This window comes from Cimex lectularius, unplaced genomic scaffold, assembly GCF_000648675.2.
Source record: "Cimex lectularius strain Harlan isolate CLEC.00 unplaced genomic scaffold, Clec_2.1 scaffold328, whole genome shotgun sequence".
NCBI classification, from domain to species: domain Eukaryota; kingdom Metazoa; phylum Arthropoda; class Insecta; order Hemiptera; family Cimicidae; genus Cimex; species Cimex lectularius.
This window is the reverse complement of record NW_019392923.1, coordinates 131-21,881: the sequence shown is the minus strand read 5'-3', so window position 1 is coordinate 21,881 and position 21,751 is coordinate 131. Positions and strand designations below refer to the sequence as shown.

Below are 21,751 nucleotides of genomic sequence, written 5' to 3'. Positions count from 1 at the left end.
AAAATTAAATATTTTCCATTAAAACTCATGAATTTCTGATCTCGTTTAATTTGGTGTGCATTAAAATAAGTGTGTTAACAGTAAAAAACATAGTTTGAAATAACCAACAAAATACAGTTAGAATTGGTAAAAGGGTGAGTATATTGTTTAATCTCTTTTAAAGAGATTACTAAATACGACTATGGTTTTTCTGAGTATATAATTATAATAAATTAATTTTATGGTTTTTTAAAAATAAAAACTTGTCCAAGTGTTTTTTGTTTTATTTTTACATTAAATTTTTTGGGAGTTTCAGGAATTACACCCAAATTTAAATTTTTCGATACATATAGTTTTATCTCGCAGTACACCAGTTTAGGCTTTAATTTACAGTAAATTACTGGCAGGCCTCGAGAATAATCGTTTTAATTCTACCACTGTTTAGCAGAATTGATTTGTTCAGATTGCCTCATATACAGCCAGTCTCAGTTTTTATTTTTAAAAAAATTATTATTTATTATAATTATATTCTCAGACAGAAAAAAATGAGCTCAGAAATTCATGAGTTTAATAAAATCACGAATTTTTGTAATATACTATAAAATAATAGATTTAAAATTTGACTAACAATTATTCTAGCACCATAGGATTTTCTGGTGCTTTGGCAAATTTTCTTTCAAACCTTAAAAATTAAATCTTTTTTGTTGAAACTCGTGAATTTCTGATCTCGGTTTGCATTAAAATAAGTATGTTAACGATAAAAAAAACCTAGTTTGAAATAACCAACAAACAAAATATGGTTAGAATTGGTAAAAGGGTGAGTATATTGTTTAATCTCTTACAGAGATTTCTAAATACAAGTGTCCGTTTTTTTCTGAGTATATAATTAAAATAAATTAATGCTTATGGTTTTTTTAAATAAAAACTTTTCCAAGTTTTTTAAAATAAATTTTTTGGGAGTTTGGGGAACACACCCAAATTTAAATTTTTCATTATATATAGTTTTTTCATTGAAATATGATTTTACATTGACAAGAAAAAACCCCTCAAATTATGAATATAAAAAAGGCAGTACATTTAAAAAAAATCCATGTTACATAATAAAAATTTTATTAATGTTTTTTTATTGCTAAACTCTATAAGTTTTAAATAATTATTTTTCATTTAACTCACAACTCTTACAGTTGTGCTTTACTTTCTCAACTAATTTTTCTTATTGAATGTATGTTTTATTACAAACGTATAATTTAAGTTATAGTTTTTCCTATGGGCAAGTTTAAATTTTTTTATTGCAAAATGTATATTGTATTTTGGGCTTCTGCCCATTTGAATAATTACATAAAAATCAAATAAATCAACTTCTGCTATTAAATCATAGCTTTATTAAAACAAGTAATATTTTTTAAGTAATAGATTTTTTAAAGAGTAATAGAGCATGTTTTAATAGATATTTTTTGTTCATTCCAAGTAGATGGGCGTCGACCTGTGGAGTTTTTGAATACGGTTTTGAATTGAAAGTAACACGGTTGGATTGGTCGTTCTCCGTTGTTGGTGAGGTGAACGTACTGTTGAAGTAGGCGAGCCTTTGGTGACAAGATCGTTGTATATTTCGCCGTTGGAGCCTCGCGTCCTCTCGTGTCTCCGTTCCAAACCAAAAAGTGAACATTAGCGACTCCAAAGGCAGGTGTTTTGTGGTTTGTTGTCAGTTCTTGGAATACCGAACCTTTTTTTTCTCAAAAAGTTAAGCTACTTTTCTAAAAGTGAAGGCGATTTTTCAATAATCGGCAAACGTCTGAAGATGTGGAGAGAGCCGCTGAGGTGATCCGACGAAGTTAGTGCTCTTGAGTTTTGTGCTGTGTCGGAACGAAATAAGTGGATAAACCATTCCTCCGTCTCTGACCCTATTTTGGGGTTCACCGCTTTTCTAGGCTATGCCAGCTTACCTTATGAACGTTTATACATGATTTATATATTGAAATACAAGCAAACTATTTGTCGGATTACGTTTTAAAACGGTTTTTAACCAGGAGTTTTTCATTATATACGATTATTCCACCCGTTTAAAATGGACGTTTCCTCCTCTTGTAGATGACAGTTCGTGTATGAAATGAGAAAGTTGGCTTTCATTAATTTTAGGTAAGTAGGTCTTCCAACATCCTGGTTTTTTCTACAATGTACAATTTCATTTTCGGATTTAGTTGGATTTTTCAATTTTTATATTTACCCCGGAATCTGTGTTTCGACGCACGGGATAAATACGGCGCTAACGAAGCGCTGACTCTTGTATGAAAATATATTGAAATAGTCTCCATTGCCTTAACCTTGGCATAGAACACTGGGTTTGGTCCATGGGTTTTCAATATTTATTTTTCAATTTATTGGAAATTTAACCGTCTCCATTAAAAAAAATATATATATATTTAAACAATAATTAGTAATTATACGTAATGTGAAATTTTATAGCGGTAAAAAATCACGGAAAAAAATAAAAATAAAAAGTTCAAAATCAAAATACACAAAAATTTATCCTACAGTACTCAAGAAAATGTTTTCAGTAATACAAATGAAATTAATAACAATATAAGTAATTCTTATTATATATTTTGTATCCAAAATAAATACAGAAAAATAATTAACGATATTTAAAAACAAATAGAACCATGTTTCAAATTATTCAAATTTAATTAACTTTCAAATTAGAACAATTCATTTTGGGAGGGAGTTAGTTTGCTTTGTTTATTAGCGGAGAGGGGTTGTATTTAAAAAAAAAAATTCAAATATAAAAATTTACATATAACATTGATATTTAAAAAAATATATATTTTTTATGTGTTACAGGTGTCAATTTAATTTGGGAGCCTAGTTTTTCTTTCTTTTTGAATTTTTTTGTTTTCGACGAAACAAGAAAAAAAAAGGGAAGCTTTCATCTTACTCAGTAAGAAAGTCTGTGACGAGATGAATTTCACTCCATTTGGTACTACGTTCAGTGGCGCTTTGCCAACGACAGGCGGTGCGGTGGCACAGTTCACGACGGCTAAGTTTGCTCACCAGGTCGGAAGCGGAGGTGGGCAGGTCGTCGGGCTCTTGTCGTCGGATGATGCCGGGGTCACGTATCTCAGACCTGTTGACGCCAACGGTTTCACATTGAACCTCGCCCAGCAGTCAACTGGGAACAACTCGGACAACAACCCCCAGGTGAGTGTCACCCGTTTAACCAATTTTAATGTTGTACAATTGTACTATTTAAATTATAAATATGGTACCACAATGAAGATTATTTAATGTTTCCATGATAAAGTTACCGTTTCATCGTTGGTTTTACGATCAGGTAAGAGTTTGCAAGATGGGCATTTAAATAAAACTAGCTTTATCATTGAACAGAAACATCAAATAATAATGATGACGGGAGCCAGATTGGCTCCAAAATTCATCGGCATTAATATAAATTGTTTAAAGCAGTTCGCTATTTATTTGTCCAAATCTATCAATCGAAAAAAGATAACTGAAAAAGGAATATGAGTAGCAAATAATAATAATAATCATAATAACAACACTTCATTGAAAAACTATTAATAATACATAATACAATGTACATGAACAGTTAACTGTAATGGAAACGAAGAGGAAGAAAAACCTTTTTTTTTTTTTTTTTTAAATAATAACAACTTAAAGGGGCTTCAGTGACCTCAACGGTTAAAAGGTGTTGACACAGCTCTCATCACTGTAAGGTAAAGGCTCTGGGTTAAAATCTAGTGACCCCTGCATACTTACAAATGCCAACCTCCGAGGGTTGATATGACCTCTGCTGTTGCAAATCTTTGTTTAAAAAATAAATGAGTTCTCAACTGTATACCAGGCATGTTATGCAAATTTTACAATCTGCAGGTTCTTGATTTCATTTAAAAGTATGAAATGTGAATCTCTGACAAGGTGGTACTTTTATCAAAAAAATGTTCAATAATTTTTTTTCTCAAACATTACATAGAGTAGCTTAGTCCCTTGGCATTAATCTAGTGGAATTTAAAAACACATGTTCATCGCGTAGTTTGAAAAGCCAGCGAAGATCCCTTTAATTTCCTCTCCTTTTTTCCCCTCTGTTTCTCACCCTTTAAATTGATTTAACACATTTAATGTTGATGCTTCTGTCAAGCATTTTGTATAATATAAACCTCTTAGTTCAAACCTAAAGGAGATATTTCACAGTTTATATAAATCGCCTATAAAATAATAAACAAAAAGACATTCATTGTTTATCATTTGTAGTTATTTAATGACTAATAGTATACTTTTTTCTTCTAAATAATGAAATTTTATCACATTCCAATGCATATTTTCAACTAAAGTAGTTTCAACACTTACTTTTTCTAGAATAGGGCACTTTACAAGTTTCATTATACAATAAAACTTAAAATTCAGATATCATTTTAAGTTCACTAAAATACTCACTATTCAAGTTTTTCCCCATAATTTTTTAAGGGGAAGTTGTTTTATTCATCAAATTATTAGTTCAAATATTTTTAAAAATTTTTGAACACCCCACAGAATGCCCACATGATGATTGATATTAATATAATTTATTGATGTTAAAACAGCAAGCACAGAATGTCATTTTTTCTCATTTTTTGTACAAGATAGTGATCATAAATGTTCTAAAATTAGAACTGTAAGCAATAAACACCACAGTATCCAAGGTTAATTATTTTCCCTTTGATCGGTACTGCTTCCATCGTATGAGTTTGAATAGAAATGCACAATGGGTTGGCAGGTTTTCTGACTTAGTGACAATTCACATTCACACAATGTTTCCACAGTATATCTGTTTGTTTAGTTGAGTTTTTTAAATATAATTTTTTGTGCAATTCAAGATAAATATAACCATAATTTGTTAAAGCAAAATTATGATGTATTTTTTAAATAATAGCTTTTTCTTCATTTTATATTCCAAATAAGTTTTTCTTGTCAACTTTTCTATGTCACTTCTTTAAAAACTGGTCAATTTAGAAAGTGAAAGTCAAGAAATATATTTTTAGGTTGGATTGTTCATTTCAAGTCAGGCTAAATTTAGAATTTATTTGTGTACATTTTCATTCTTATATTGTACATTCTAACATATTTAATATTTATGTTCACAAATTAGGATCTATTAAACAGTGGCTAAATATGCCTTAATATTAAGGTTTTCTAATTTAAAAGCAACTACTTGTAAGTAATAACAAATAAATTATTCTACAATTCTAAAATAAAGATCAGCAAATGCAGTTTGTCGAGTTGTTTCCAGAATAATGTGCTAAATCCATGCCAAGAAAGAGAAAGTTACTCACATCTCTCTTAAGCCTTGCCTGAGGAAATTCACCTTCATTCGCTTGCAAATTGGTGGGGAAAAAAGAAAAGAAAGTTTCTGTTAATAAAATATGGGATTTTCCATTACTGATGTACTTACAAGACTTATTATATTTTTATTTAAAAAAATCTCTGATAACTTTTAGTATCAGCATTTCACTAATTTTCTGGTCGTAGTTAATTTTTCCTTTTTAGGGTAGGGATGTAGAGTAAAATATGCTCATCTGATCAGAAAAAATTAAAATTGTTAAAAGAAAATTATTATCCTACAAGTCAAATCCAATAAAACAACAATTTTATAAATATTATTTAAAAAAAAAGAGCAAATAAAATATTCTTAGCATAAAATATTCTTAGGGTATGTTTTCTATGCATGCATCAGTCTGCTGGATTGTTCCTTGTTTTTCTAATGTCGCCCGTACAACAAAACAAAAAGGTTGTGTAAATTTGTCACAACACACATTTATTTTTGAATTTTATTTCCAATATTTATTTAGTTATATAGCTAGCCTTTACCCGTAACCTTGCCCACGCAGGAGACTGTTTTAATGTACCTTTCTAATGAAGTGCAAGCTAGTACGGCTTTTTAATATAATGTCATGTTTCTCAAATAATTCTCTTCTTCAGTTCACTTTGGTCTACACATGGTAAACAATTGTCCGTAAGATCCCCTGAGGGATGGAATTTCAAAAAATCTTTCTCATCAGCTATCCATGTCATTATGGGAATGCACAATCAAAATTTCACCCCTTTAGATCCAGCAGTTTGGTGTGTGCGTTGTCTGTCAGTCAGTCATGAAATTTTTATACATATAGAGTAATATAAAGAATATAATTTTTGTCTACATAAATTTAATGTGAAGAAGTAGTTATTTGTGTGCTTCCATATAATAATTAGCAAATAAGTAAACTTACCAACAAAATTTTTATTTTGTTTTGTTTATTTAACCAATTGTACAATTATTAAACTACAATTTACTGTATTAGTCTGTTTTCCCTGAAGAAAATTTTTTAAATGATAAGGTTTCTGATCTGTTTGCTATATATACTTATTTTATTTGCCAGACTTCTAGAAACAGAGCTTGTAGTTGGTTTTTATACTTTGAAAAACAAAAGATAATTTCAAATTCTTGTCGAGGATAATTTAATAATTATCCCGATAATTTGGGTTAAGGTTGATTGCTCTTTCAAATGATTCCCATGCTAATGAGTCTGGATTTCTTTGTTTCACTTGTTCACTGTTATGCCATACCAAGGAAAAAGGATTATACAATGTTGTTATTTTATTTAGTGTTAATTAAAAAAAAATCTTTGTATGACAATTGATTTATCTCTATAAACCATATACAAATTTTAAAATCATATATCGCTTATGCAATCTTGTTTGAATAAGAACAAAAATATATTCTGTTAGACCATATGGAGGAGTTAATTAGTAGTGTACATCTGTTTTATTTTAAAACAATTATTTCTATTATAGGAATGATGTAATTTCTGTTCCTGATGGGTCATCGACCTGAAGCCTTGTTTTATGTGCTTCAGTTTTTGGCTGTCCTTGACTTGACATCACCTGTTTTATTCAGGTGAAATCCTGAAACTTTAAAATTGATTCAGGTTTTTCAGGAAAATCAGCTCTGCTAAAAATAATGTTTATTTTCCTTTTAAAATTTTTACAATTTTTGGTTTTACATTTTTTAAATGAAGGCATTGTTAAGTTGTTTACAAACTTCAAATTGTGCTGTTTATTCAAAGGAAATTAATACAGACACTTTCTGTACTTTAGCAAGATATGTTTTTATAAATAAATAACAATTTATTAATGTTTAATAAAAGTGAATGGTTCACAATCTACAAATGCCCCTTTATTAAATCTTTTTCTATTTATATATTTATGATTTTTTTTTTGACAGACAGAAAATATATGTTCAATTTAAAAAAGTGTTAATTTTTCCCTCTCAGATTATCACACTTCCTATAAGTGTGCCTGGTGCTAAACCAGGGGATCTTCCTCAGCAGCAAACCCTTCAGATACAGGTTGTAAATCCAGGAGGCGGAGCTGGAGGCGCGGGTGGTGAGAAATACACAGCAGTGCCGATATCGATACAGCCCTTCCAGCAAGGAGGAGCGACAGTCCTTACAGTTGCGTACAGCAATGCTCATCAAGACCAGGGAGACGCCATCCAATTGCAGGTTGGCATTCTTTTCCACCTAAATAACAATCCTAAACAAATCTTTTCTGCATGATATTTTACTAAATGTCATATAAACAAATAAATTATTCAAGCAAACTTGTGTAAATAATAAGAATTGGCCTAAGACTTGCCATAAAGAGCTGAGAAATAATATAGATTTTTTTTTAAAGCATGATTTAAATCAGTTAATTTAGAGTTTTAGGTTCCTTTGCATGATTTAATGCTTTTCTTGTTCATAGGCTACATAACGCTAAAAAATTAAACAAGTCCAATTTTTTTTTCTCAGCTCCAGACGGCAGATGGCGAGCATGTAAATCAGCAAACTAATAATAACAACAACAGCTCTTCAGGCAACAGTGGAGAAGCTACATCACAAACTACAATACATTCTGATGAAATTGTATGTATTTCTTTGCCTTTTTATTCCCACTTATTTCTCTCAATTTTTTATTAATGTCCCTTAATTTATAAATTGCAAATACAAATTGATATTTTTTGTTTGTTTACATTAACACACAGGCATGTTCTGTTTGTTATTTTAAGTTTCCACTAAACACTTTTTTGTTTTCCTACAACGCTTACAGACAAACTTGAATAAGCTGGAGCCAAAAGTAAATTTCGTGTTAACATTTTCTGTGGTTATAGAATTCTCTTGTTAACTTCTCTTATTTTTGTCGATTTCAAAATACCTATTTGATTAGATGGCTCCTTGCTTGTTGTACAAGATATAAGTAAAGACATATTCATTATTTTTTTCATTTTGAAACTGAAAGAGTTAAATGGGTAGACAGAATACAAAAGATGGAAAATAGTTGATAAAATTCTTTTGTACTTCTTACTTTTGTTCTAAGAAGTTTTGTAAATGAAAACACTCACCAGGAGCATAAATGATTTAAGTTTTCTTATCAAAATGATTTAGTACGCTGATAATTAATTGTTATTTATCACTTGCCTATTACTAGAAATTGGAAAACCATTAGTTTAGAGTTTCATTATTCTAAAGAATCTATTTAATATCCGGTATTGTTAATCTTTTTTTTTTTTTTTATTAAACAAAAGACACCACAAATACGTTGGAAAAACATTAAATTTTAACATTTAATTGTTGCATCAAGATTATTTTGATTAACATGTTTAGGCCTTGCTTTTGGTATTTGGAACTAATTATAGTTTTTATGAATTTATTCCAATTACGAATTTGGATTGAAGGTGGATTTTTTTAAGAACATGTTTTGTTTTTCTGAGCTTATTCTGGTGCGTGGGAAGGAAGATTTCAAAATGTGCCACTTTATTTTTCTTTTTTCTTTTCACATTTGTTTTATTTTCTTGGCGGGACGAGTTTGTTTTATTTTTTTAAATAATTTTTTTGTTTTGCTTGTGTGTGTTAAGTTGTGTTTATACTGTGATAATCCCCCTTGTTTAAGCATGTTGATGAGACTGGGTGGGATGCACAGGTGTTGCCCGATGTAAAACCAATGACGGGCGAAGAAGGACAAGAAGGCGGGAACCAAGCTTTTCCAGTGGCACTTGTTACACACCTGCCACCAGATTTAATCCTAAGGACAGAAGAGACTATCACAGGGGACAAAGAAGAGAATTCTGATAAAGACAAGAATAATGAAAAAAGAGAAAATGGTTTGTTTTTTAAATTTTGTTCAGCATTGTGGGCTTTTTTTGTTACTGAAAAACGTATTTGATTGATTTTTGCTTGGGACAGAAACTGGAGAGGCAACTACATTTACAACTACAGGGACAAGTGTGGCAAGCCAGTGGCAGTCGCTTGCTGTACCCACAACAGCTATGGCCGATTACCTATCCAGACTCCCTTCCACAGGCCTTCCATTATCATTGCATCATTTCCTAAAGTTCTCCGCTGAGACAATAAAGCGAGAATCGGCTATTGAATCATCACCTCTTAATCCAGATGGTGAACAGGGTACTGAAGAAGGAGTTGATGAACCTCAAGTTCCCATTGCCGAACTCACTGATGTAAGTTATGTAAAAAATCAGAGTCATCATTGTTTAACTCTCTCCAAAATTGGATCTTTAGGATTCAAAAGGCGGCAAGAAGAAAAAGAAATACAAGAAAAAACCACCAAAGCCTAGGAGACCTAGACCTGGGCAAGTTCACATAGCTGTAGCATTAGATGGAACCACTCTCTTCTGTTGCCCCGAATGTAACATGGCCTACCCAGATAAGGAAATTTTAGAACAACATCTTGTTGCCCATAAAATTGAACGGAGGTAGGTGTTTTAAATTGTTTTTCTATTGGTTTTTATTCTTGGCAATATTTGGACACATTTTTGTTTGTTTCCTTTTAGATTCATTTGTGATATCTGCGGAGCCGGTCTGAAGAGAAAAGAACATTTAGAGAGGCACAAGCTAGGCCATAACCCAGAACGACCTTACATCTGTTCTGTCTGTTGTAAAGGTAAGTTTTAAAATGCCTTTGTGTGATATTTACATTTTTTTAAATTTTATTTATTATTATTATTTAATTTTTTTTTTTTCAATAAAAAGATTGATGTTTTTATTTTTCCCTCCAGGTTTCAAAAGAAAAGAACATCTAAATTTACACTTTGTTATACATTCTGGTGAAAAGAGCGAAGTTTGTCCTGAATGTGGAAAAGGATTCCATAGAAAAGATCATTTACGAAAACACGCTAGATCACACTTGGCAAAACGAGTCAAGGAAGAGCCAGTGACACACACTCTCGTAGAGGAGGGTGTCATCTCTGATAGTGGGACTCTACAAGCGTCGGCGGCGACTGAAAACAACGAGACCCAGTCTATCATTCTCCACCAGCAAGCTACCCAGAGCCAACATTGAGTAGAGAATTTTATATTTTCCCATATATTAATTTTCATATTTTTAACAATAGGACACTTCCAGGAGATAAACCCCAACATTGGTACTACATTCCAATGTAAATCACATGGACTTATAAAAATTTTTTTAAATTGTTTGTCAACAGTCGGCTGGATGTATATACTTAATTATTGTCTTTGGTTTGTCAGGATGTATTTTTTACATTGTACATATATATTATTCAAACTAATGTTCCATAATATGATGGTTTTAAAGAAAAATAAGAGAGACGTAATTGTGAAGTCTAAAATATACAAACAACTTAGCAGTCTACAGCATCAAAAGGAGATCCTTTCCCTTCTGTCTGTAATATATAAAAAGAAACAAAATACATGAAATGAATTTAGGGAGAAAATGTTGCATTTGAGCCTCTTAGGAAAAAAAAAATAAGGCATCGGATACAGTCCACTGTTATTAACTTGTTTTGAAATATTGATGTAGAAGTTATCCATCCACTTCCCTGAGAAATGTATTGCCAAGGTTAATAATACAGCTTCGTTTTGCTCCCTGACAGTCACCAATGAAAACCAAACAATAATTACCTTTTTAATCAATACTGAGAAATTAATGACAGAGAAAGTACAAAAAATAAAGTTGCTTTATAACTGGGTGGGCATGTTTTGATTGTGGCAGCTGTAAGTAGATTGAAGATATCATACTTCTTAAGACAAGTTTCGATGACTTTGTAAAAGTTTTTTTTTCTTCTAATGATCAGAAGGGGTATAAAAACATTGCCTATGGTTAAATTATGACAAAAAAATTTTAACCCTCCTGTTGTACATACAATTATATATAAAAAATTGCTGAATATTTATACAAAATATTTAACAATAAAAGAGGAAAAGTAGTCACTTTCAATAAAGTGCTTTTCTTTATAAACAGTCTTGGACTGCAATTTTGTTTTTTGTTTTAATTAATTTTCTTTTTGAAGCCGCAGCAAGTGTTTCACGACAGAATTAATCGAACTATGGCGGTTAAATTGATTCTATCTAAAAATTGTTAAATTGCGGCAATAGTTATAATATATCTTGGTAACATTGAATTGAAATATATAAAAGTTTTATACTATGCAATTTGTGATTTTGCATACATATATTGTATATGATTAAATTGAACAAATTATTGTTTTCTTAAATTTGTTTAGTTGGGGGATGAAGTGGATTAATTTTTATAATACTTTATTGATTTTGGAACAAGAAGGCATAGATTTTAATTATTTCACCATTCAAAAATAAAATACAAATCCTTAAAGAGGATAATTTTTTAGTAGCAGTAATCGTTGTTGGTTAATTGTTTAGAAATATATAATGTACAAATTTATCATTTTCCATTTAAACTCTTACAGATATTGTTAGGGGTTTTGACCTTCTATTATTTTGATACGGAATGTCTTCAAATGAAAAAATATCTATACCTGTAAATTACAAAAGACACTTTAATTGAAAATAAAATTCTTGTTCCAATAGCATTTAAATATTTAACATTTGTAAAATTCATTCTTTATTAATAAAGTTACGATGGAAATCAATTGTTTATTACTTTTTCGGTTATGTTCACCTCTTGTACTCGTCTTCCTAGCTGAAATATAAATGAAAAAAAAAAGAGTAGTGTTTATTCAATATTTAGTTTTGTAAATGAAATGTTTGAAAGTAATACTTGTATTCAGCGGGATGCACACAATGAGAAATTATTCATTTTCATTAAGTCTTTCCCAACTTTAATACTAGGAAAAGAAAGCAACCTGCTAATGAAATTTGAAAGTAAAATTTAAAAAATAAATAATGTTATAAATGAAGTTATATTTTTATAATAAATAAAAATTATTGTATAAAAAAAACAGAACTTTGTTTTTAAGAAAACAGTGTTTTATGCGTTTTATATAGGTGTAGAGGTAATCTGCATAAACAAAAAAAGAGGGAAAATGTAAATATTTTTAAACTCATCTACTTGTACAGAATAGCATTTCTTATTAGTTCTTGATGTAAAATGAGTGAACCTCCAAATCAAGACAAAACAGTGTGTATGAAAAACTATTAAAAAAAGTAAAAAAAAAAAAAAAGCAAAAATATATATATTTAAATGTGTATAGAGAGATTATAAATATAGAAGAAATTATGTTGTTCCGGTTTATATAGCTCTAGTATTTCTATTTATTATTGTTATAAAGTTTTTGTGTAAATATATTAGTTATAGTTTATTCATTTCTGGGTTAATTAGTTTAATTAATACAAAATAAAAGTTATGCTTTGCACTTTTCTATTTTATTTTTTATTTACTTTTTTTCATATAATAATACAATATGATTTACGTTCTGTTTTTTCTTTTTTGTATTACTTTTTTAAGGTCTGATAATAACTATTGCTGCAAATGTTCTTTCTCTTTCAATGTGTGCACAAAAGAGATTCGTTATTTTATGAAAGATGGTGTGTGAATGTACTAATTTTCTTGGATAACGGTTTTTAGCTTTGCTGTCGGCTGATAAGGAAGAGAATTTTATGTTTGTTAAAAAATAAAAATAAAACAACACAAATTGCACTGTAAACACCAGTTGAATGTTTAGATGTTAAGTTTTTATTTTCTGTTATTATTAATGAGATAAAAAAATAATTAAAACAAAAAATACTGCTTTTAGGACAAATTATATGTACAGTTTACGTACGCAGATTGTTTTTTTTTTCAAAAATAAAAAAAAGCTATACAAAAAAACTTTCATACATTTCTTGAAGTATATAAATATAAATATATTATTTTTATAGTTTTGTAAAATATATAAGAACTGATTTAGCAGAAAAAAATATTTACAATGTTTCAAAACGGACATCAGGCTTTTTTTCTGCTTTATGTGCTAATCTTTAGCCTGTTATGTTAACTTGCTATAATAGCGATTAGTTTATTACAATCTCAATTATATTGTGTATAATCAATGGGTAAGGTAATAAATAATTTTTATTTAATTAGGTTGTTAAGAAATCAGCAATTTAAGAGATTAATATTATTTTGTAAAAAAAAAATTATTTTATCCAATGACACATGTATGGAAGGATTTTTTAATTGATTATAAATTAATAAATAACTTAAAGAGTTAATTTGTTGTTTTATAATTAAGATTCTGATGTAATTAATTAAAGAATCTTAGCTTGCCAATTCAATATCCTCACCCACTCCTATTTTATGACCTATGAAACAAACCCACCACAGAATATTACTGAATATTACTTAAGGTTTTTAGTTGAGATAAAAAAGTCAGTGTCATGAGCTGGATTCGAACCCACGACCTTCGGTTAAATACGCCGCTACTCTTGAGCTATCATGACTTGGATCCAATTGGACACTAACTTCCCATCTCAACCCAAGAAGTTAGTGTGTCAAATTAGTGACCATAAATTTGTGAGCAAATGATTGTTATTAGAATATAAATTTTTTGTTTAAATTTATAACATTGGCTGGAGTAACTTTGTACCCCATATGATTGCTCGAGTTGTAATAGGCGGCGCAACTGGTCAAAGGTTAAAAAATGTATATAGTTTATTATAAAGTACATTTTTTTAAATACAATTTATTTATTATTAGATGGACTTATTTTGAATACATATTGACTTAAAAAAATATTACTAATACTATATAATATTATTATTTATTATTACTCTGCTTGCCTATTGTTTGAAACTGGTTTTATACGTAAATTGTAATCACAACGTATACTATTATATTCAAGAAAGAAGAAAATATGTTTTTTACTAAATTCATTGACAAAGTAAAGTGGTTAAAATGAAATTAATATCTTTACTGTTGACTTGTTTAATCAATACCATCCTTATTAATGTTCTGTCAAAAGATGAGTAGATGATAAATTGAATTCAGTCAGAAGTGTGTGCCTTTGTCCCTTGTGTGATAATACTCTTTTATAATAATCAATCTTCAATGCAAAAACATTTTTTTAACATGATTTTCTCTTTTAGATTTAGTGCTGTTGTTCATAATGAATTTTGCCTCTGTGTATTGCATTTTAATGGCCTGTGTACAAATTAGGCCGGACTGGAAGCCAGAATAGATCTACTCAACACCAATTGGAAATGAGACTTTTGTTATTTGTCCACCGTGAATAGTTCAGTTCCAATATGTGCTTTTCATGCTGAATAAATAACATGGAAGTGATCGTTTGAAATCAAATCAAATCTTTTAATTAAACAGGCATCTTTAGTAGTATTACCAGGCTACTACAACGGACCAAAGTTGGGATTTCCTTTAGTATTCAACCGATTCTTTCAAGTAAATAAATCTTCATGACTTGTTCAAGAAAGGTTGAAGCTTGGGATCAACTGCTTGTATATATTGGAACCTGGAGAAATGAAGATGTCTTGTAAAGTTTAGACCCAATAACTATAAATTTTCATGTGAGATGAAAACTAAAATGATATTTAATTTTGAAAATTATAAGTAAATATTAATAAATTAGAATTTAATTAAAAGGAGAATGCAAACATTTTAATTAGTTCAATTAATTATTCTTTTTATCAAAGGTCTTGGTTAAGATGAAAAAGCTGTGTCATGAGCAGGATTTGAAGATTATCAGTTGAGATTAGAATTTGGTGTCTGAGTGGATCGAAGTCATGAGAGCTCAAGTGGCTGGAGCAGTGGCATATTGAGCCAAAGGTCGTGGGTTCGAATCCCGCTTGTAACACTAGCTTTTCCATCTCAATCAAGACTACATAAACAAAATAATTAATTGAAATAATTAATATGGTCAATTTTGATGGTTAAGCATATATGGATTTTAATTAGTGATTAATTTATTACTGCAATAGTAACAATTAATTTTAATTGTTGAAGAACAACTATTGCCAATCAACTTTTCCTTGGGACAGTCTTAGAAACATTATATTACAGTATAATAATTATAAAATAATTCCTATTGTATAGCTATTATTTTATTGAATAAAGTCTGTGGATTATATAAGTGTAATTATTTTGTTATAATTTACATGTTTACACACATGTATACATGTTTTAAAAATAGGGAGAGAGTGAGGAAAGGAAAAATGGAGTGTGTGAGTGGGATAAAATGTGTTTGTTTATTTTACGTGTGTGTTTGAGTGAGAGTGTGAGTGTGAATGAAAGACATGGGAGGGGGGAAAGAGAGAGAGTTGGATAGATATAGGGATAGAGCATGGAAAAAAGAAATTGAGTGTGTGAGTGAGTGGGATAAGTGTGTTTCTTTATTTTATGTGTGTATTCAAGTGAGTGTGAACGAAAGAGAGAGAGAGAGAGAGAGAGAGAGAGAGAGAGAGAGAGAGAGAGAGAGAGAGAGAGAGTGAATTAGTGAGTGGGATAAAATGTGATATTTTGCATTGATTGCGAGGGTGAATGAAAGAGAAAGCGTGGGACGTTGGATGGAGATAGGGAGAGAGAAAGTGAGTGGGAGAGAAATGGAGAGTGTGACTGAGTGGGATAAAATGTTTTTTCTTTTGTGTGTGGGTATGTGTGTTTTGAATGTGAGAGTGTGACAACGAGAAAATTGGATGGAGATAGGGAGAGAGAGAGAGAGAGCCATCATATTCCTTTATAATAATATATGTAATGTAATGTTATTTAATTTATTTTATTAAAACTTTGTAATTAATAAAGTTAATTTTTGCTAAAAAAAAATTAATTTTGCTATTAATATGTTGAAGTAAATTATTTTGTAACACTGAAAAAGTTACGAATTTTGTCACGTTTGGACAAATTTTATTTTTAACAGTACGTTCGTGAATGCCTTTGCAGAGCGGCATTCAAATCTCGCGCATATTCTTAATTACGTAATTAATTATAATATTTAATAAATATAATTTATAGTTATAGTCCTTCAAATTTCCCGCTTCGAGGGGGTTTCAACCCCCGATGTCGAATTCGTGAAGGGTGGGTATTCGCCGCGCGTGAGCAGAAATCCCAATAAAAATGTTCACGAGCAGGTGTTCATAGCTTAGCTATTGGAATTCTTATAATAAAACCGATATCAAAGGGGATTTCCTCACAATGGTAAGTGGTTTATGTAATATTTAAAAATGTTAACATTCGCCGTGTGAATCAGTATGTTATTATGTGGAAGCGCGTTTGGTCGAGGGACGGAATTGTACAGGGGATGAGGGACTAAGCATCTCACCCTTTCTCACCCCCGTCCTCCCCCTCAAACCCCAATCCACATCGTCAATGACGCCATCAAAAACCTCCCTCGAATATCTTTCTTACCCCTTTTCCTTTTTGATTTTAGCCCGTTTTCCCAAGTTGCCAGGGTTTTTTTTATATATATATTTGAATTATATCGTCTAGTTAACTTCCATTTTGAAAAGTCAGATTCATAGTCTGTCATCATCATAACCCCGTACCAACCTCGAAGAACCAATTAGCATTATAAAATGTCCAATATTTTCCCCTCCGGTATTTCATCTTTCCAAGATTCCGTTTTATAGGTTTTATAACATTCAGACCTAATTTTATCGCCATCCTCACTTTTGAACGTGCAGAAATAACACGCGGCTAATTATTTTTCGCTTTCGGGGTAATGGATGGATGTAAATCAATACTTTTTTTTTAATCTGCCCCCAATTATCATAAGAAAAATATAAGCCGGGGGGAGAAAAATTCGTTCGACGACCCGAGCGGTAGTTATTTATTGATCTGCTCTCGTCTTGGGTTTATTAATCAGTCTGCAAATATTTATTACTTTGGATTTCCAGCGTCTCCTGGTATTCTGAGAAAAGGGCTCGACTTTTATTGAAATTTGCCAATCCGATCTTCACTCCCTTCCACCATATCGTCACTTTCTTCACCTCGGCCAAATCTTAATTTCTTCACCATTTACAAATTTACATCTTGAACTTGTTAATTAGCCATTTGGCAAAATATCCTATGCAAATTTTTATCTCACAACATTAAATATTGTTAAAAATGTACATACACATGATTGTATAAATATATATTACCAAATTACTAAAATAAATTAAATATTACAAAATTCATCACTTTAAAAGTCAAACAATAAATTATTTCTTTCAGCGCAGAAATTATTACTATTAGAACATAGCATATCTGTATGAAATAGATTTTATTTACTATACAATGATCAGAACAATTTATTAGGATAAAACTGGTCAATTAGTTGCTACTCAAAATAAACCTGTGTCTGGGTACCCAGGCAACATAAAGCTGTCAAAAAGGACTCATTTTTCAAATAAATTAAATTATATTACTTATATAACTAATTCATGGAAGATAAATAAAGAAAAGATGTTATATGAATTATATAAATTATTCCTTTCATAACACTATCACACAAAACCAATATGCCACCACAATAATAACACACTTTATGCACTGAAGGTGACCCGAATAAAGGTTGAAAAATCGGCCAAATAAATAAATAAAAAGGTGTTTTTCTAAACTACCTCTTTCTTGACCGCTCTTCATGACTTCACCAAATTATTATTCCTATTACTTTATATTTAAAGACTGAATTTTGAAAGCTTTTTTTCCATGGGGTCACTGGAGACCAAAGCCTCCCTTTCTTCCTTCATTCTAAAAGATCTATTGTGCAATTGATTCTTCTTTATTCACAAGCCTCAAAAAGTGCTCCCATTAATGATCTGTTCAAATGTCTACTTCTTCATGACAGAGACGACAGGTTTCTGTGTCAGTTTTTCCCGTTTTTTTTAAGGTAGTAATTAAATTTGCAGTGGCCAGTACAAAGGCTTATTATTTTCCTTAATTTTTGCCTACTGGGTAGCAGATTTTTGTTTTCCTGGTTGAGATATTAAGAAACTACTTTGAATGTTTTGCATTTGATGAATTTATCCAGTGTGTGGTCATTTATTTTTCATCCAATTGTTCAGTTTCACTTTTAGCATGCTTTGTGGCATGTCAGTTTGTGGTCTGTCGGGTTTGAGGGCTACTCCTGTTTTTGCTAGTTTGTCAGTCTGCTCTTGCAGTCTCTCCGTGTCCTGATGGTACCCACATCAGAATTAACTGATTAAATTTTTCCAGGAGCTGGGATGTGTTAGGCATTCCCAGACCAGCTATGAAGGTGGAGGAGTTTAAAGCCTTCAATTCTGGATGGCTTATTTTAATCCTTTTTTAAGTAATTCTTGTGCACAGTGTTCTGGACGTCAGCTTAAAAAATTAATAGCATGAGACTTAAAAGTTTTGGAAAATTTGGGCCTTTAACTCCTGCTCTCTCGATGTTCCATTTTAGATCCGTCTCCATACCATAAGACCTCTTTATGAGTTTCAGGATTTTCATTCTTCTAAACATCTTTTGTTGTTATTTTTATTTGGAAGTGTCGGTCAAAAGTGAATTTTAATTTAATTTTATCAGACTGTCTAATTTATTTTTAGGATTTTTTGATGGTTTTCTCTTAAGCCAGATTTTATTAAGTGAACATTGCTTTAAATGTGCTATATAATATGAAATTGGTTTCAATTTGTTGGAGTAACCAGCCATATGGTGAAGTGATAAATATTGTTTTAAACATAATTTATTGTATTGTATTTTTTCAAAACTGTTCATTTTGATTCACTTTTACATAATATTTCACCTAAATATTAATTTTATATTCTTTTTTATTCGCGGTTGGTGTTCAAATTGTTGAACTCTGTACACTTGCCAAGATCAGTCTTGCAATTTATTTACTACATTTGCCTATGCAAACAGTTGAGATGATTCAACAATCTTTTATTTTACAGGGGATATTTTAATCATAATTATGAAAGTAGCTGGTTCCTTTAACTAAAAGTTTTATTTTTTCAGGACTTGGAATAAGAAGAGTATTAATAAACGCCTCCCAATGATGAATTTTTCTCCCTTTGGAAACCACTTTGCAACAGCAATTCCATCGATTCATCAGTTCGCTGCCAAATTTACACACGATGGTACAACAACTACCACAACGACAGGGGTTGGTACACAAACAATCAGCCCAATACCAGAGGAGCCGATGGTAAGCTCTTCAAATCGTTACAACAATCACTTTCAGAATCAGCAATCGATGCCAGTGAAGTACCAGAGGGACAGTAGCACCCAGATTTCAGGCAATATATTGCCATCGACTCCCAACCAGTCAAAATATCAATCGGAGCCTCAACATTTTCCAAATTTACAATTAAACTATAATGGCCACTTGAGACAAGAGGAACCACCAAAAAGAACAGGCAATTACGAAGAGAACAACATGCAACAAGAAATTTGCAATTTAGTTAAAAGAGAGGAGAAAAATGAAAATGGCGATTATACAGCAAATGTGCAGCCTCAGCCTGGTATGCCCCCTTCCTGGCAAAGTATTGCAACACCTGGGTCCACTGTTGCAGATTATCTATCTCATTTGCCAGCTTCAACTCTACCAATTTCTTTACACCATTTTTTAAAATATTCAGCAGAAACTATGAAGAAAGATATTGAGCCAGAACACCCTCATCCTCCACCGACAGCCCCTCAGCCTGATTTGAAAAAGAAGAAAAAGAAAAAGGCTCCGAAAGAAAAAAAACCCAGACCGAAACCGGGTGAAATAAGATTAACAACAGCTCTAGACGGTTCAACCCTTTACTGCTGTCCTGAGTGCCACATGGCTTATCCAGATAAGTCACTTTTAGAACAGCACCTTCTCGGCCACACAATGGAGCGCAGATTTTTCTGTGAAATATGTGGTGCCGGGCTCAAACGAAAAGACCACTTAACCAGGCATAAACAAAGCCACAATCCCGATCGGCCATTCGTCTGCACTGTCTGCATGAAAGCGTTCAAACGCAAAGAGCAGTTAACGTTACATTTTGTGATTCACTCGGGTGAAAAAAGGCACGTATGTACGGAATGTGGTAAAGGATTTTATAGGAAGGATCACCTGAGGAAGCACACAAGGAGCCACATAGCAAGGAGGGTCAAAGCTGAAATTAGCCAACATGTTCCGACCAATCACTCCTCTTCTGAAAGAGACCCGGTTTCCTGAGGTACAGCCAATGGGAATTCGATTCCCAGCAACAGCAACTTCACCCCTGATCTCATGGCTTTTGTCTCAGCTGCCAGAGATTGCTTTTAGTCAGTGAATCATATTCTTCAACAAATATTTAATAAAAACTTTAATACTATACTGCCATAATTAATTTTTGGGGGTGTCAGGTATAATGTTTTATTTATTAATTTTTATTGTTATTTTTGTTTGTGAGACCTGTTAACATTATAAAAAGGTAAATTAAAAATTATACATTTCGTTGCAAAATGCTATAAGAATATTTTTAATATTTTTTTGTAGTTAAATAAACTGAAAGACTATATTGCTTTATATTTTTTTAATCTTTAGTTATTTTTGACACCCAGAACTCAATAGTATTAATTGTAAACTATACTTTACCTAGTTAGGCAGAAAAATAAAGTTCATTAATATAATATTATAAGCTGACAATCAAAATAATCATTTTGGTTAATTTGGCATATGAATTATTGCTCTTGCTTAATATTAATACTAATGTTAGTCAATTGTTTCATCAACTGAAAAAAGAAATTATAAAATTAACTTATTCAAAATATACATATACATATATTTCTAGTCAGTTTATAAGTGGGGGGATTTTGAAATCTGAAGAAACTAAATTGAGAAAACTTTTGACCGATTTTTCTTCTCTTTAATAAAGAATGAAATACCACTTACTGTTGTATATGATCTTTTTTTCCTGTATTGGTGCTATTTTAATAATATTTTCGTACAGTTTGCTCTATAAATTCTCAATGAGTTTAATCAATAAAGACAACCGATCTTCCATTAATAGAATAATACTTTTCCTTAGAATTGATCCATTTCTTTTAGATTGTTATGTGATAGGGAAAATGCCCATTTATAACTCATGAAAGTTTAAGAGCAACTTTTTATTTTTAATTTTTTTTTTTTTAAAGAGATAAGACATAATAGTATTTGTCTAAATTATAGTGTGAAATTGTAACTTTATAGCAAACATTAATTTTAAGCTTAACAAATAATTAAGCCACTTATAACAAGTATAGCTTAAAACGCCTTGTCATAAAATTGGCAAACAATAGGTTTTTGTTACCAGTAATGTACCAAAAGTATGGTAATAATGATATGTAAAAAATGAGAAAAAAATTAAAAATACTTGTTAGTAGTTACCTCTAAAACAAGGGAATATTGTAAATATTTAAAAGATGCAAATGATTAATTAGATTTAGACATTATTTTTGAGTGAAATAAATATTGGTTTTAATCATAGATTGATGGTAGTAAAGGTACATGGAATGGAGTTGCAATAAATGCATAAAAGAAAGAATATTGCTTTGTGTTTAATATGAGGACCATCTTTCTACATAATGGTTTGCATTATTAAAAAAATTAAT

The 21,751-nt window shown here is 30.8% G+C and overlaps 2 protein-coding genes across 7 annotated transcripts; both read left to right on the top strand.

The window, feature by feature from the left end:
• The first annotated feature begins 1,640 nt into the window (after window positions 1–1,640).
• Window positions 1,641–12,439, top strand: LOC106666089 (zinc finger and BTB domain-containing protein 49-like). Of its 4 annotated transcripts, none has more exons than XM_014392980.2 (9): window positions 1,641–2,115; window positions 2,818–3,174; window positions 7,278–7,508; window positions 7,797–7,910; window positions 8,965–9,145; window positions 9,228–9,499; window positions 9,561–9,754; window positions 9,833–9,942; window positions 10,058–12,439. In XM_014392980.2, the coding sequence occupies exons 2-9, from the start codon at window positions 2,935–2,937 to the stop codon at window positions 10,339–10,341; spliced, it is 1,626 nt and encodes a 541-aa protein (XP_014248466.1). In that variant the 5' UTR covers window positions 1,641–2,115; window positions 2,818–2,934; the 3' UTR covers window positions 10,342–12,439. The 4 variants fall into 4 exon arrangements, with proteins under 4 accessions (XP_014248466.1, XP_024085092.1, XP_014248467.1 ...); XM_014392979.2 differs by having other exon boundaries at window positions 1,642–2,115; window positions 8,935–9,145; XM_024229324.1 differs by lacking the exon at window positions 7,797–7,910.
• A 3,873-nt stretch (window positions 12,440–16,312) lies between these two features.
• LOC106666090 (replication initiator 1-like) lies at window positions 16,313–20,489 on the top strand. 3 transcript variants are annotated; one of them, XM_014392982.2, is made up of 2 exons: window positions 16,313–16,398; window positions 19,163–20,489. In XM_014392982.2, exon 2 carries the CDS (start codon window positions 19,200–19,202, stop codon window positions 20,352–20,354), a length of 1,155 nt encoding a protein of 384 aa, XP_014248468.1. In that variant the 5' UTR covers window positions 16,313–16,398; window positions 19,163–19,199; the 3' UTR covers window positions 20,355–20,489. The 3 variants fall into 3 exon arrangements, with proteins under 3 accessions (XP_014248468.1, XP_014248469.1, XP_014248470.1); XM_014392983.1 differs by lacking the exon at window positions 16,313–16,398 and adding an exon at window positions 18,913–19,065; XM_014392984.2 differs by lacking the exon at window positions 16,313–16,398 and having other exon boundaries at window positions 19,084–19,310; window positions 19,389–20,489.
• Window positions 20,490–21,751: the final 1,262 nt, after the last annotated feature.

Bases quoted from the DNA above. Each gene is read 5' to 3' on its own strand.
- LOC106666089 (XM_014392979.2), top strand. From the start codon at position 2,935: ATGAATTTCACTCCATTTGGTACTACGTTCAGTGGCGCTTTGCCAACG. The intron at 7,509-7,796 runs GTTGGCATTCTT...TTTTTTTCTCAG, and splicing joins GAGACGCCATCCAATTGCAG to CTCCAGACGGCAGATGGCGA. The intron at 9,943-10,057 runs GTAAGTTTTAAA...TTTTCCCTCCAG, and splicing joins CTGTTCTGTCTGTTGTAAAG to GTTTCAAAAGAAAAGAACAT.
- LOC106666090 (XM_014392982.2), top strand. From the start codon at position 19,200: ATGATGAATTTTTCTCCCTTTGGAAACCACTTTGCAACAGCAATTCCA.